At 43.0% G+C, this 16315-nt stretch overlaps 1 protein-coding gene across 1 annotated transcript; it reads left to right on the forward strand.

Moving 5' to 3' along the window:
- The first annotated feature begins 936 nt into the window (after positions 1-936).
- sik1 (salt-inducible kinase 1) lies at positions 937-11364 on the forward strand. Its single transcript, XM_040005465.1, has 14 exons — positions 937-1201; positions 1698-1893; positions 2016-2132; positions 5003-5066; positions 5262-5423; positions 5934-6058; positions 6156-6279; positions 6368-6588; positions 6955-7104; positions 7196-7306; positions 7419-7644; positions 7723-7977; positions 8108-8297; positions 8412-11364. Exons 2-14 carry the CDS (start codon positions 1741-1743, stop codon positions 8914-8916), a joined length of 2403 nt encoding a protein of 800 aa, XP_039861399.1. The 5' UTR covers positions 937-1201; positions 1698-1740; the 3' UTR covers positions 8917-11364.
- The last annotated feature ends 4951 nt before the right edge of the window (positions 11365-16315 follow it).

A 16315-nucleotide genomic window follows, 5' to 3' on the forward strand; every position in this document is an offset into this window, starting at 1 on the left:
GGGGGCTTAGCTTACACCAAGATCCAGCGTGGCGTTCCTATCGGCCACCCACAAGTTCATAAAGAAAGAAAAAGCAAACAAAAAAAGCTTTACTTGTAGCTCACATAATTTGATTCATAGCAAATGAATAATTTCAACCTTTCAGAACCCATTACCATTTTACTAATGGTTTACCAGCATTTTATGTGGATCATGCCACATGTAATGATCCATCACCTCAAACTATTTCTAAATTGTATTTAAATTCGATTAAATTTCCTTAACCTGCTAAGTCAAATGGACAAAGTGTTGAGCAAAGGTTTTTATTATAACTGACTTTACTTATTAAATGTACTTTACTATGTTATGGTTTACACACACACACACACACACATATATATATATATATATATATCTATATATATATGTGTGTGTGTGTGTGTGTGTGTGTATTAATTCAGCCTAATCGGCTTACAGTAATTACTGTAAATTAAAATAACGCATTCAAAGTCTGAATGCGTTATTTTAATTTACAATAATTACTGTAATGGCGCACTTATTGGCTCTGTGTTTGTATTTTCCGAGCGCAGCAGAGTCTAAAGTGCCCCGTGAGCAGCAGAGACCGCGCGGCTGACGAACACCAGTTGCTTTCTGTTTCTGTTCCTGTCGGAGCCGCGCGCGCAGCCGCTCTGTGGCGAGAGCCCGCGAGCTACGAGCCCGGCAGAGGGAAACATCACGTGGTGACACATCTTTACGACTGACGTCACCGTCCCCATCTCCAAGCAACCCCTCCATCAGCACTCGCGTCACCGTGCGCCCGAGCCGCGCGGTTGCCCAGCAACCCTTTCCTTGCGCTCGGGTCCGGCCTTGCCTTGCACCCAGCTCGAAGCTCTGACGCGGGTGTGACGTTAATAAGGTGGGTATCAATTTGTTATGGTGGCGAGGAGAGGAGGGAGGAGGAGGAGGAGGAGTTCCCCCTGTGAGTGCCGAAGCCCTCAGCTCTGCATTCCGGCGGAGCTTACAGGCACACACACCGGCCGCAGCCTGGTCCCGGCCTCAAGACTTGTTGTAGAAAGTCAAAGGAAAAAGTTACCCCGCGCGTGTTGCCCGCAGTTTTTCCTTTTTGTCTCGTTGTTTATCCGGAGCTCTGTTTGTGGAATGGTTGACATTTCGTCCGAGAGCTGCCTGAAGTGTGAGAGAAGGTGGTTATTATCGTTGTAAGGTAAGAATTACTCTCGATAACTCACATTTTACTGGCTCATTGTCACTTAATAGGAAAACTGGTAATTTTACAACTCAGCCAAAGTCTCTTTCTCTCTGCCTCTCTCTCTCTTTTTTAGTTTTCTACATGTATATATAGACTATTTTTTTTTACATATTATTCAGCCTCTTTTTCTTAATAGTCGTGAAAGTGTCGCTTTTTCTTATAGGTTAGTGAAACCTATTTGTGTAGATCTCTTTGTACCCAATGAATGAATATCAGCGGGCTTGTTTATATATATTACACGTATTTGTACACCTGTAACGAGATTGTAGTCGTATTTCCAGCTTAACTCGTTTATTACACCAACAATGTTTCGATAAAGTGATCATATAATAATTTTAATTCGTCTGTGTTTTCACACCAAATGCTCGTTACACGCGGAACAAAAGCTTCTAGCAAGTGAATTTTTACACAAATGCAATAAAATGAGTAATGTGCACCGCTGTCTCTGCAGGTTCGTTTATCACAGTGCTGTAACCCCAGTCTGTTGGTACGCCATGGTAATCATGACAGAAACCAACCGGGGAGCTCAGTCGAGCCCTGCCCAGGGGAGGCCGCTGCAGGTCGGCTTCTATGAAATCATCCGGACCCTGGGGAAAGGGAACTTTGCAGTGGTGAAACTGGCCAGGCACAAAGTCACTAAAACACAGGTCAGCTGCTTTAATATCATTGTTAATATTATTAATTTCTACTTGCAGCTTTTTTTCTGGCCTTTCTTTTGAAATTTGCAATTTTTAACCACGATTCCCCCCCCCCCCCCCCCATTTTTAAGGTGGCAATCAAGATCATCGATAAAACCAGGTTGAATCCTTCCAACCTCGAAAAGATCTACAGAGAAGTGCAGATAATGAAGCTGTTGAACCACCCTCATATCATCAAGCTCTACCAGGTGTGTATTGTGGCTAACCTCTCTCTGCTCTCTGAAATGTCGTTGTGTGCAGTGCAGAATGCTGCGTGTGTAATTCAACCTGTGTTACGCCCTCACGGTAGCCGGACTGTATGCTGGTCTGCAGGGAGCTGGTCTAAATGCATGCATGAGAATTTGAGTAAAATGCGCTGGTGTGGAAGGAAGCCTTTGCAAATTGAGGAAAAAAATATTTTCCCTTAAACAGCACTGGTGCGCTGCAGAGCACTGCCTTTAAGGACCATTTGTTGCCTGGTTTTAACCAGCTTGCCGATTCTCAGAGTATACTGAGTCATAAGTACTGCAGAACAGCATTAGTGCAATCCCCTTTGACCTCCCTGTATGCGTATGTGTGCTTGTTAGAGAGAGAACAGTCATCGGTACCAGCCACTGCTAAGAGCATTGCATTTCTAAGATTTCTTCAGTTGTTTGAAGGAAGAGGTGATGGCAGAGATATGGGAAACAGAGCAGGCAGGCGACTAATTACCAAAACATCCACAGGTCTGGACTTTAAGCCTAATTAGCACCTGTTTAAACCACTGCAATGTGTGTGCATGTCACGTGAAGGCTACCCCACAGCAAAGCGCTGCTTTACTGCTAATCAAATTGAAGACTTAGTCGAAAGAATCCGCTTTTCCACCCTCAGCTGACCTCGCAAGCACCGCGGCACGCGTCTGGCAACAAACACACACCCATGCAAACAGACACACAATGCCCTTTCTCTTTTTTTTTCATTCTGGATTTTTTCTGCCTTTTGCTTTGTTCTCTGTTGTTTGCTACTTTTCAGAATTAGTTCGTATCTGGTTTTAAATGGCTGAGCAGCTCTTACCATGAAATCATGTCTAGACTGCAGAAACAAGGGGATAATATTATTCCTAGGAATTTCTAGAAGAGAAAAAACGTAATAAAGAAATTGAACATCATAAATGTCCACTGTTTGTTTTTTTTTTAATAAAAGTATTAATGGAAGCATTTTTTTTTTAAATTTAGAAACCTCCTTCTATTCATCTCACAAGACCACACAGACAGTTTTTAATGCTTCACACTGATGGTACAAACAATTTAAAGAGGATATCAAAATTTTTCATATGTTAAAAAGAAAAAGAAACATCCAAACACTCAACAAATTAACCATAATGCAGACAGAAAAATGCATCGCTTAAGACGTGTAAGCACAAATAAAATAGAAATTGAAATCCCCAGTACATGATCGTCTCTTCTGACACACACCAATATGCAAAATAGTTTAAAGGCATTCATGCTTTATACATTATTCAGATGCGTCAAGTGAGTGTAAAGACAGATTAACCATGAAAGAAGCCTAACACTTCTGTTAGATTATGTGGAAAAACATGAGATGGAATTCATTAATTTAAAAGATAGAATGATAATAAAAAAAAACAATTTTATTTAAAAGACCATTTTTGATCTGACAGTCTTTGTTTTGTGATAGAGTGAGATGATAATCTGTAGGTTTGTGGTGTTGTATCACTGCTGTGCTGTCTGTCCTCTGTCCCTTGTTAATTTCTTCCTGGCCTTGGGTTGTTCAAGGTGATGTTAGTCAGATGGTTGTTAGCAACCCTCATCACCTCCTCTTTCTCCTTCCTGCACAAAGGGAGGGTACTGACATAAGACCATCTTGTGATCTGTAGATTACATCCTCTAGTATCCCTGCAGTTTTTTGGGAGACCTCACGATAAATCAGCTGCTGCTTCCACTTTTTTTTTTTTTGTCTCACGGGAACCAAAACAATTCCTCTAAACTGAAAGGTCATTGAAGTCTCTCTCCCGCTCATTGTTTGTTTGCATAAACCGCCCGTCTTATCGCTTTAAATTCCACTGAAATCTCATGGATTTTTTTCTTTTTTTAATTTTATGCTCCCATTATGCAGCTTTTAGCAACCTTAAATTGACCTTATGGAAAATGAGGAGTCCAATATGAATGTTAAAGGGTTTATCTTTATTCGGGGGTGACTGGGGGCCCTTGACGCGCCATGGCTGTTCTTCGCAACAGTGACGTCAGCTGCACCTCAAGGTGACAGGGAGCTGCCCTATCTCGCAGATAAAGACTTGTGCCCGCTTGGGGACCTTGGTGTATTGAATCACCGTTGTCTGGTTTTCTAAAGGGCCCGGTGGCTGAAAAGAATTAAGCTCCGCCATTCACTGGAATTTGGTGACATTCAATTTAGGAGTTGGCCAGCAGCTTTATCCAGACAGGACTTTGTCATCTGACGATAATTGCTTTGTTGTGCAACCTTTTTAGCTCAAGTGCTCTGTCCCTGAGGGCTCTCATGGGAAACGGAGGCCTTGTGTGAGCTCCAGGAAAGAACCGGGAATTACGTCTTTCCGTCCCACAAAGTGCGTTGAGCTCTGAGTGATTGCACTTTGAGTGTTTCTGATACACCATGTGAACAGCCCATGTGAATGTGCCTCGCTCTGTTTTCATAGATATAAAGAGATAGGGGGAAGCTTGAAATTCAACACTAGCATCCACTGCCAGCTGGTATCAGCCTCAAGAAAAACATTCCCAAGCATTTGATCAGCTGGTTTGAGTCTGAATGTTACGCATTCCTTTTTGGGTCTGTATTGACGTGTGTAAACGGGTTTTAAGACATGAGGAAAATGCGCGCGGGAAGTCACTGACGGTTTACTTATGCAACAGGGCATATAATGGAAAACAGGGTGTTGGTGTTTTTTTAATTTTATGTGTGTATGGAGACATTTGCAAATGAGGAATGTGGTGGTTATAAATGCTGGAACGTGCTACGATGAAACACTGGGAACGACTTGAACTTTGAAATATGGTTATCCATGACACAGTTACACTCATTGTTTTTTTCTCTTTTTCTCTCTTAGGTCATGGAGACCAAAGACATGCTGTATATTGTGACAGAGTATGCAAAGAATGGAGAGATGTTTGGTGAGTGAAGCCTTAAGCCTTTTCATTTGCATTCACAAAGATACATAGCACACCCAGAAACACAGAGGTTAATTTTAACCCTCCATGACAATTAAAAGGCCACTGGCAAAATAAAAGCATGGAAAAAGGAAGTAACCTCATAATAGACCCTCCTAAGAGTCTGATCCTGATAGTCTGGATCCTCTCTCCCTGCAGACCACCTAACCTCAAATGGCCGCTTGAGTGAAGATGAAGCACGAAAGAAGTTCTGGCAGATCCTCGCCGCGGTGGACTACTGCCATCGGCACCACATCGTTCACCGTGACCTAAAAACTGAGAACTTGTTGCTGGATGCCAACATGAATATCAAACTGGCCGGTAGGTCGATCATATTCTCAGTGTTGGCTGGCGGGAAGGTGATGAGATGCAGTGTTAATGGTTTTTAATGCAACAACGTCCTTCTGTACCTACTTGCTGTTTCTGTATTCTGTTCAGTTTACGCCTGAAGAACGTATTTGGTGCTCTGGGATTCTAATTAAATCATTGTTGTGCCATCTATGTGCTAATTAAATGTTAATTATTCACTCATTTTACTAAGACAAGCATCAACCAGAGGAAATGAGCTCAGCACACAATCACACGCTTTTACATGAAGAAACTGTAGAGCCAAATTATCAGAAACAGGAAAACAGTCAGTCTTTTGTATGAGAAGATATGTTAACCCGAGCTTACTTTGAAGTGTTGATGAATATCTCATGATGATAAATTACGTAACACACCATGAACAGTAATAAATCTGCGCTATAGGGCCTGCAGCGCTTCAAGCTGGAATGGAAAGCAAACAAGTTTGATTAAAAAAAGTTGTTCTACACTTGCGTCTGTGTGCAGACTTTGGATTTGGAAACTTCTACAATGCAGGGGAGCCTCTGTCTACGTGGTGTGGCAGCCCGCCTTATGCTGCCCCTGAAGTGTTTGAAGGGAAGGAGTATGAGGGGCCTCAGCTGGATATTTGGGTAAGCTCCGGGAATGTAATATGGCATTACTGACAGAGGAAGCGATGACATTTACATAATCGTGATTACATTCTCCTTTTTGCTCTTTGCTTCGCAGAGTCTCGGCGTCGTGCTTTATGTCCTCGTCTGCGGCTCTCTTCCGTTCGACGGAGCCAGCCTTCCCGCGCTCCGGCAGAGAGTCACCGAGGGACGATTCAGAATCCCTTTCTTTATGTCACAAGGTATAAATTATCCCGACAACAATTACCGCAAATTACTAAAACGGTGTAAACTACATACAGAGACTCATTCACTGTTTGCGTCCTTTAGACTGTGAGAATCTGATCCGTAAAATGCTGGTGGTGGATCCAGCCAAAAGGATCAGCATTGCTCAGATCAAGCAACACCGCTGGATGATGGCGGATCCGTCAGCTGCCCACCAGATCCTCAGCCATCCCCTCACGGAGTACAATTCCAACCTGGGCGACTACAGCGAACCCGTGCTGGGAATCATGAACACACTGGGCATCGACCGTCAGAGGACTATCGAGGTGACTGAACAAGAATCAAAATGTGTTTAGTGGTTTTATGAAAGTGTTGCAGTCACAGTAAAAATACTCAGTTTACGGGTTTACAGGCAGCGGGTAGGCTGCAGCTAAGTTTTCATTCTCTCTTAAGTTGAACCTACATTGTATTCCTTCAAAGACCTTATTCTGTATTTAAATATAGATTTCTCACTCTGTCATCTCCAAATATATAAATGCAGATATATGCAGCTATATTTGTCTTTCCCTTAAAAGTTTTAAAGAGGTGCTAAGGAAAGCTATAAAGAGAGAGCACTGGTTATAAACTGTCATTACAAGCCACAGAAAGTAAACAAAATGGCAAAATGACTAATCTTCTGACCTTATCTTCAGTCTCTGCAGAGCAGCAGCTACAACCACTTCTCTGCCATCTACTACCTGCTGCTGGAGCGAGTGCGGGAGCATCGTGCACAGCAGCTGAGCCGCCAGTGTGGAACATGGAGCCAGAGACCAAGGAGCACCTCCGACTCCACAAGCCCAGAGGTCAGCACTATAGCTGCATGTAGCTGACTATCAATCTCCATTCTTACTTGCATGAAGTTTAATAATCTCTGTGCTTTCTGCTTCCTTCTAGGTGATCATGGAGTCCACTGAGAGTTTTAGAACAACAGCGTTTTCACTTCCAACCAAAAACACCCCCCCGGTGTACTCAGAGGTCGAGTGTGACCAAGCTGGATTGTTTCAGGTAAATTTCTTGAATAGTACGCTCTCTTGCATCTATACTAATAGACCAAATGCAAAAGCTGCCCTGCCCTGCTAGCAGTCAGTGGCTAACAGTCAACCTCCTTCCTTTTCAGCGTGTAGTGTTTCCAGTGGAGGCCAGTCTGAACAGATTGCTCTGGAACCGCTCCATTTCACCCAACAGCCTGCTGGAGACAAGCATCAGCGAAGAGGTGCGACCCAGAGACCTGGAGGAGGAGGAGGCGACGCAAACTCTTGGGCCCCTGCTCCCTCCAACCACCACCTCTCGCAGACACACTCTGGCTGAGGTCTCCGCCCGTTTCCACCAGTGCAACCCTCCATGTTAGTATAATATACATGCGCACGCACGTTCTTCATTCTTGTAGCGATGCAGAGTCTTGACCTCTCCTGTTTCTTTAGGTATCGTGGTCAGCCCCTCAGATGGTGCCTCCTCTGACAGCTGCCTGAAGTCTTCTTCCAGTCCTGCCCCCACTTTGCAAGCTGCTGTAGGTGGGGTGGCAACACTTCGGGCCTCGGGGGCTGAGGGAGGAGCTCTGCTGTCTGCTGGAGCTCCCCTGGCTCTCTCTTCCCACCTCCTGCCCCAGGCCCAGGGCAGCCTGCCCCCTGCCAGCTTCCAGGAGGGTCGCAGAGCCTCTGACACCTCCCTCACACAAGGTACACACGCATGATCGTGAAATCATTTCCTGTATGCCACCTGCCTAAGCTGGTATTCAGGTTTTCTCACACGTAGCATGTAGTAGGATCAACGCTGCATTGCATAACAGTTTCCCATGCCTTCACGCAGGCCTCAAAGCTTTCCGCCAGCAGCTGAGGAAAAACACGCGCACTAAAGGACTTCTGGGATTGAATAAGATCAAGGGTCTGACGAGGCAGGCTGCCCCATCACCCTCCTGTAACCGCGGTAGCCGGGGATCACTGGGTCCAGCTCTCTCTGAGCACCGCAGCATGCTGGAGGAGGTGCTGCACCAGCAAAGGTGAGTCACATTATTGCAGGAGCACAAAGCATTATGGGATTGTTAATTTCATAAACTACAAACAATTGAACCCCAAGTCGAGCTGTTGATAACAAATCTCATCTCATTTCCCAGAATGCTGCAGATTAAGCACCAACCACAGCCTCAGGTCCAAGCCCCTCAGACAGGACCTCAACAGAAGCCCCTGCTCTTCTTGGCACACCAACAGTCACCATCTCCTCCGCCTACTACCGTGTTTGCTTCCTCCTCCATGTTTGACAACCCTGCTCAACCCGTCCTGCCTGCTCAGCAGGCTTCAGTGGGTCTGCAGCAGGGTCCCTGGCAACAGACCCTCGAGACCTCCGCCACAGGCTGCTCATCCTCACCCTGCTACTCCTCTTCTCTGTCCCCCGTGGCCTCTGCTGCCTACCTTCTCGAGGCACGTCTACACATCAGCCAGCAACCCCACCCTAACCACCACACTGGCCTCCGTCAACAGTCTGCAGCACAAGGCAATTTCCCCATCCTGTCCAAGTCAGCCATGTGGAGGATGGGCTCGGTCTCCGGCACAGACCCCGACATGCAGGAGCTGGGTATGTCTGGACAGCAGCAGCTCAGCAGCTGTGTGATGGTGAAGTAAATCATCGGTCAAGCGAGACCGGCGAATGTTCTCTTGGTGGAAGAGCCAAAAAAGACTTGATGCTGAGCGCAGAAGAAAAGAGAGCAGAAGTGAAGAACAACAAAAAAAGCAGACGCGAGTGACGAATTTGTCTTTATGGGGTACACGTGAGAATGTGTCTGCACACGTGTTCGCTGTGTGTATGTGTTTTTTCTAATCGTATAAGCTAAAGACTAAGCAATAAACCAAACTCTGGATGAAGTGTTCGATTCGTAACAGCCAGAGAAGCAATAACAGACTGACAGACTCTCCTCGGCTCTGATGGACTCACTTGAATAGCTGACGTTGCTGAGTCACTCTCACATTTTTATGCTGTCTAGATTTACTTTTTGATCTTTTTTTTAACAGGAAAGTTCGCTCTTCCATTTTTTCCTGTTTGTTTGTTTTTTTTGCCACTTGTGTAAGCGCTCTCAGTGTTTTTCACTTGCCTGGACAGAAGACCAAAATTCATATTATTTTCAGTCTCCCCACTTTGTTCACCTTCCTGAAGAGACACTTCTCTGTAGCAGTGCAGTGAACACGCAGTATAGTAACCTAAGCTTACTCACACCGAAGGAGACGATTTTTATTTTTACTGAAACTGTGATTTTTTTTTTTTTCCCCGTTTGTTTTTTCTGTGCAAGATTGTTAATTTTAGTGACGCAAAACGCTGCTTTTACCTCAAGCTGCAAAAAGACTGCTACACCCTCATCAGCCAAAACTGAGTGAAGACGGTGTTTTGCTGGTTGAGTTAAAGCACAGCAGGTACATCAGTCAGCCTGGTAGCACCCTACATGTGTGGATCCATACCCCTCCCTCTCCTTTGTCTGATAAGCACCTTTCTTTTTAGATGCTATTACTACCTCCTCAGGCAACAATTTGGAAAGGTTAAGAAAAACCTTTAAACGCTAATGAGCAGGTTGAATATCAGAGAAAGAGGGTTTTTCGTACGGAACAAAGACTGTGGGAACAGTGCAATATTTTACATGAAAAAAACCAATGGAAATGAGGCTTAACATAGGATGGTCAAAAACTCCACGTGTACTTGCCTGAGGTTTTGTGTTCGTCTTTCTTTTTTTTGTTTGTGTGTGTTTCATCTTGCCGTGCTAGCTAGCTGACTAGAAGAGGTACTTCTTATGATACTGTAGTGACTTAGAGAAGAGGCTCGAGGCATTTCAAAATGCTGTTCTGGGTTTTTTTTTGTTGTTTTTTTGCTTTTTTTATTCACGCAGCATGCTTGTAGATCCGAAAGGAAGAATTTGGGTTTTACCAAAGACTCAACAGCACAAGAAATAGAGGATCTGTCAAAAGACACACTACTGACTTTCCTCTTTGAATGCTGTCTCCAAGATGTAGCGTGGTGGTGTAGCGAACCAATTTCACACGATCTCCTTAGCCTTTTGCTGTGAGACAAAAGAAAAGAAAAGAAAAACTCCCGCTGCCACCAAATCCTAATGCTACGTGTATTGTGGGTATCTCTAGCTGTTACTATGAGGACCATGGTAGTGTTTGTTTTGTACTTTTCTAAAAAAAAAAAAAAAGAAAGAAAGAAAAAAGAAGAAGAAGAAAACAATCAGAACATAGCAATACCATAATGTGCAGGAAGTGGAACTTTCTTCAGTTGCTCAGTAGTAGCTTGAAATAGACACAGATGTCCTGCACTGAATTGCATGTGCAGGCAGTCGAGTTAAGGTGTTTGAAAGCTGTAACAGATGTGTATTAATGTGAGTGTAGTTAGCTGTCTCATGTCTGTGAAACATCTTGTAGGTGAGAGCTGTGTCTTTTCGAGCCCGGTTCTTTTTTTGAAAACGTGCAATTTTGATTATATTGACCCCCCCTGACTCCCCCCCCCTTCGGTTTATTGCACTCACTTCAACACCTGTGCCTTTGCCTGAACAAACTGCAGTCAGATTGCCCCACCCCCAGCCCCTCCTCTCTGATCCCCACACTGAAGAAAAAACGATCGATGGCTCCATTACAGGACATTTCCTCAGACGTCCCCTTTGATATTTTCTTTGACCTTTGAACTTGCTATCTAAACAAGCGAGATTTGCACTTTACTCATATTTCTTATTGCTGATTTTTTTTTCTTTCGTTTTTTTCTCATGATGGGAAAAAAAATCACAAATCTTTTGAAACACTAAGACTTTCGATGCAAACCTGTAAAATTACCCTTGTGATAAACTTTGGATAAGAAGTATTTCATGTTTTTTTTTTTTGTTTTTTTTCCTGATTTGTTACTTGACTGTGTGAGCATGAGCACGTCTTTGTGTGTATGGATGCATGCGTGTGGATGTGTGTGTGTGTGTGTGTGTGTCAGGTTATAAAGAGGAACAGAAGGAGGGAGGAAGGAAGGAGAAGAAATGTTAGTTGAAGAAAGTTGTTTATTTATGTGGCTATTTATTTAAATAAAGTTCACTTCCTAAACATTTTCTTTTGTGGTCTGACTTCTTGTTAAACCGCAGGATGTGTTTTTTAACCCCCTCTATACTGTTTACATTTCTGTAGATGACTAATTTTTTTATTTAGATCTCTTTGATTCAAGATTACAGCTTAAACTTTGAGGTTAAACTCTCAGAGACTCAGAAAAAACCTTCAGGCCATCAGGATGGAGAATGAACGTCTCTAGATCTGTCGCATTGCCTTGGAATTAAGCAACATTTAGTGGCTGCACACTCACTTTCTAGCATTTCAATATTCATATACTAAACTAGAAGTGAAAAACAAAAGTCTTAATCACAGAATCATTGACACTAAGATGCTTCACCCTCTTCCACTAACTGATGATGATGCATTAGCACCCCATCGTAATGGTGTGATGCACAGCGATGATGTCAACGATGACTGCATCGGGCCCTGATCAACCTCCTGCTGGTCGATTATTCATAAACATAAGACGGGATAGGGCTCTGATGTTTGACAGGAAGGGCTATGTGGGAGTCAAGCGACGAAACTGAAAAAGAGAAGCCAGAGCCTGCTGCCCGCCTCCACCCGTCCAGTCAAACCAGACAGAAAGAAAACAGAAAAAGGGGAAATGCGTGGCTTTGCGGCTCGCTTCATGTGCAGATTTACACCATCTGGGGTCACTCACATTTACACGTGTAGCATATGGTTTGACATTTGGCATTTTGACTGTCGGGGAGCTGCTCGTGAGGGCTCAGCCTGAAAGGAACTGGATGTCCAGCTGCTACAAACACATCCGTCATCAGCTGCTGCCTGCTGCACAAGTGACTTTGTCTAATAAGATTTTTGCAACATGTTCACAGCAACTGTGTGACCATCTGCAGCATTTATGACGTGCGACCTCTGACTGCTGCTGTCAGAGGTCTTTCCAGTTTAAAAACTAGTTCTTCCTCACCACTGTCGCTACTGGAATTAAAGAGTTTTACCTTACAATATAAGCTCGCTGTGAGATTACTGTTCTAATGAATTGCTGTTAAATAAATACAACTGAACTGGAGAACAATATAATTGTAGTCATGTTCACTGGAGGTCGTCTTTTTTTTTTTCATCTCAGGGCTCCGTCGTATCCAAACAAAGACATACTCAGTCTTGACATTAACTCTGATATTGTGCACTTACAGGGTTTCTTTGCACCGTTTATTCACCAGAGTCAAATTCCTCTTACCAGGAAGTGACACGACCGGCTTGAAAAGAATGAAACAGGTGGTTTGTGAAACAAAACCACTTATTGTTTTCTTTGCTGCTTCACTTGGGGCTTGATGAACAGGTTTAACCAGCCTGTTACAACAAATTGTTTGTATAGGTTTCTCTTTATCGATAGGAGTAAGTAAAAGTCTGATGAATGCCTCAACACGTGTTGAGTCAGGCTGTACTGCATTGTGATTTGTTATCACTGGATGTAGTAATAATCTCGCTGGTAAATCAAGGAATTTCTATCTACATGTACGTGTGTATGTGTATGTGTGTCTCTGTCCCTCACCGATCTCAACAGTACATCTCTGGTGCAGTATGCTTCTCTCTGCTGTATTTTCCCAGTCCCCAAAGAGACAAGTGTTTATGCCTTGGGTTTTTCCATGCTTATACATGCACGATCACATTGGTCAATAGAATAGTCCCAATATGTAATGTCATGTTAGTAAAACTGAATACATAAAGTCATATGAAAAAACAACGCTTCCACAGTACTGAGTGCAGTGCTGTGAAAAATACTTACTGCTTACGTGGGATTTAAAGGGATAAGTAGCAGCCAGATGCTGATAATCAGTTATTGATTACAATTGATTATTGCTGAGTGTGAGCACCTCAAACACAGCAGAAAATCTGCAACAGAATGGCTGAAAAAGAAAATCAAGATGGAGCAATGGTTCAGTCAAAGTCCAGACCTCAACCTGACTAAAAACTCGTGACCTTAAAAAGCTGTGGATAGAAGAGTGGGCCAAAACTGTGTCACAACCAATAATCACTAAGTTTAGCTGTAGAAAAAGTTCTACAGAAATTTGATCGTGGAAACAGGAACTGTGGAAATCTCGACAGTTTACAAAGGAAATCACAATGACCAACACACCCAGGTAGTGTTTCTTCTTTGCAAGTCATGTAAAGAGCACTTGGATCTCAGCTGCCAGTGACTAAGCGGCTGTCGACAGCTGAATCCTGAGATATGATCACATATCACATAGGCAGGTTTGAGCAGAACAGCATGTCTGCTTTTTTGCAATTTGGGTCAGCATGTCATCTGATACAAAACAAAAAAAATATTACTCCAAATGTGGAAGTACTTACGTTTTACATGTTTTAAATGGCCTTTGAATTATTCGCATGTTAACAACAATATTAACAACAACGAAACAATGAAATAATGACCATGACTGTAATGTTATGTGTATATTGGTGATAGAGGTTCAGTTATGTATAGTGAAACAAAGGCACAAAGGGGGGAAGCTGTCCATAGAGGGCAAAACCATAGTAGTACCAGTCTCTAAATGGTATTTATTGTCATCTAGTTGGATATTTTAAAGATACCAGCACTGGTTTTACAGTCCATAGCTGCTTTGTACAACCATCAGCAGGCTGTTGGTGACCCTTGTTCAGGCTGCGGTTGGTGTGTTCAGCCTCTGCACGTGGAGAAGACAGGAATTATATTACACAAATAACTTCTTTAGAGTGAAGTGAAACTTGGTGTTAAAAATAATGAAAACCACCTCTCATGTTGCATTTTTGATCTTTGATGGGTGTTTTTCGTCTTCCTCTTTGTGGTGAATTCTGCTGTCACTTCCTTTTCTGTTCTAAATTTACAGACACCTGTACTCTGTCTACACATAGTATCCCTGCCATCAGGCTACACACACTTGGCTTTTTGGAAGGCAAACTCATTATTATTGACTCTGCATACAGTCATGTTAAAAAGAAAGTGCATCCTATTTCTATTGGAGCTAAACATCTCTGAAAACTAACATGGTAGCATAAATTCCTGTTAACAAGGGAGTCTATGAGGATTTACTCGCTTTTGGATCCAGTATCAACTGGCCATGAGAGGAACTGCAGATTCAGGCACTTTGGTTTTGGCTTAATTAAAACTGGAATGGCCATCTGTCTGCCATCCAAACCTTGGCCAAACTGGTTCATGCAACAGGACAATGACCTCAAACACACCAATGAACACAATGGCCTAGTCAAAGTCCAGACCTCAACCCAATTGAAACACCATGGTGGGATCTTACTTGCTTTTGGATTCCAGTATCAGCAGGCCATGGGAGGAACTGTAGATTCTAGCACTTTGCTGTTGGCTTGATTTTTTTAATTGTTTGATCCACAGGCACATCTTGAGATGTAAACAGTCCTGGAGTTTCGGAAAGGCAGGAAGACAAAACATTTTTCCTCTCTTGTGTACTATGTGACACGTTTAGCAGCGACCTTCCACACAATCAGATTGAAATTTACAAGGAATTTTAGGAGGAGCACTTCAGTGAACATATCCAATGTCACCTCCTGCTTACTCAGAAACACACACACACACACACACACACACACACACACACACACACACACACACACACACACACACACACACACACACACACAGGCATTTTCTTGAGTAAGCCAGCTGTCAAAAGTCAAAGTACATGGAGCAAAAAGGTTTCCAAGAATCTGCATGGGTAGAAGCAGCAGGGCGGGCGGTTGTGGGTGGGGAAGGAGATGATACTGAAAAAGTGTAATCATACTAATGAAATGAGAAGTAACTTCCCATTCTAAGGATGAGCTACTGATAAGAGGGAAGGAAGTTTATCTCTGACGATTAAAGAGAAATTCAGACTCAAAAGGTCAATGATACTAAAGTCGCAAAAAACACTCCATAAGAAACTATAAAGTTTAATGTTTGGTGTAAACAAAAAGCCCAGAACATGACGAAAAGCAAAGAAATATTGGTATGAAGGCAGCGTAAAAGCTTTAAGATCTCGCCCCTTGCTGAAAGATTAGCACACTCCTGATTATGTGTACGTGAGCGAGAAACTGTACACATGCGTCACTGCCAATACTTCAGCTCTCTGGCAGGACAAGCATGAACACCAGAGGATCTGTGGAAGTCTTGGAAGCTCAGTGCAAGGTAAATAAACAACACAGGAAGTGCTCATCATGACTCTGCACAACAGAGTTGGCTGGACAGATCATTCAGCCTTTAATCAGGAAAAAGAGACAGTAACAAAAAACTTTTCAAGCTTTGGGAATTTAAAACAATATGCTGAATTTATTTTATAAGCCTGAGTAGTAGTACGCACATGTTGACTGAGAAAGAAAAGAAACTACTGCAGATTTCTTCTGGGGAAAAAAAACTCATGACTAACTAACTCAAAACTAACGTAAGGCAAAATAATCTGGAAGTACAGGACAAGTTAGTCAGTGTTTATTTTTATTAACTGGTTTTCCAAGTCTTTGCAATCGGGGAACAAATAAAACAATAATTTCAACTTACACACATTGGAAATTATTTACATTTCTCACAAAAGGCAGTTTTAATTTTCTCCAAAAATACAGGATTGTCACCTATGATGAATATAAAATTGTACAATGTTAAATCGCTGAAGTTCATCTAGTTGCTTATGCTAGCTCTGTTTCTACAAATGTCCAGATGGTAACTGATCTCAGAGCAGTGAAACCAGGGCCAGCAGCAGCCTGTCTAGCCTGGTAGTCTACCATCAATCTCCTTAATGACAGAAAACTGTTTGAGATGAAAGGAGAGAGATCACATTCACTTGAGTTTTAATAGTTGTCTGCTTTTAGAGTTCAGCGGGCAAACACTGCCTGCCTTGCTTGCCCCCAGTGGAGTGCCACTGGTTCAGCAGTGGTAGTGTACTGGCAGTCTGCTGGCAGCTACAGACTTAGCAGATAGCAGATGGTCTTATCTGCTGTCAGATAGAAGTGT

This window comes from Simochromis diagramma, unplaced genomic scaffold, assembly GCF_900408965.1.
Source record: "Simochromis diagramma unplaced genomic scaffold, fSimDia1.1 OVJJ01000501.1, whole genome shotgun sequence".
NCBI classification, from domain to species: Eukaryota; Metazoa; Chordata; class Actinopteri; order Cichliformes; family Cichlidae; genus Simochromis; species Simochromis diagramma.

Coding starts and splice junctions, on each gene's coding strand:
- sik1 (XM_040005465.1), top strand. CDS start 1,741: ATGGTAATCATGACAGAAACCAACCGGGGAGCTCAGTCGAGCCCTGCC. Junction 6,280..6,367: donor CCCTTTCTTTATGTCACAAG/GTATAAATTATC, acceptor TGCGTCCTTTAG/ACTGTGAGAATCTGATCCGT. Junction 8,298..8,411: donor GAGGTGCTGCACCAGCAAAG/GTGAGTCACATT, acceptor CTCATTTCCCAG/AATGCTGCAGATTAAGCACC.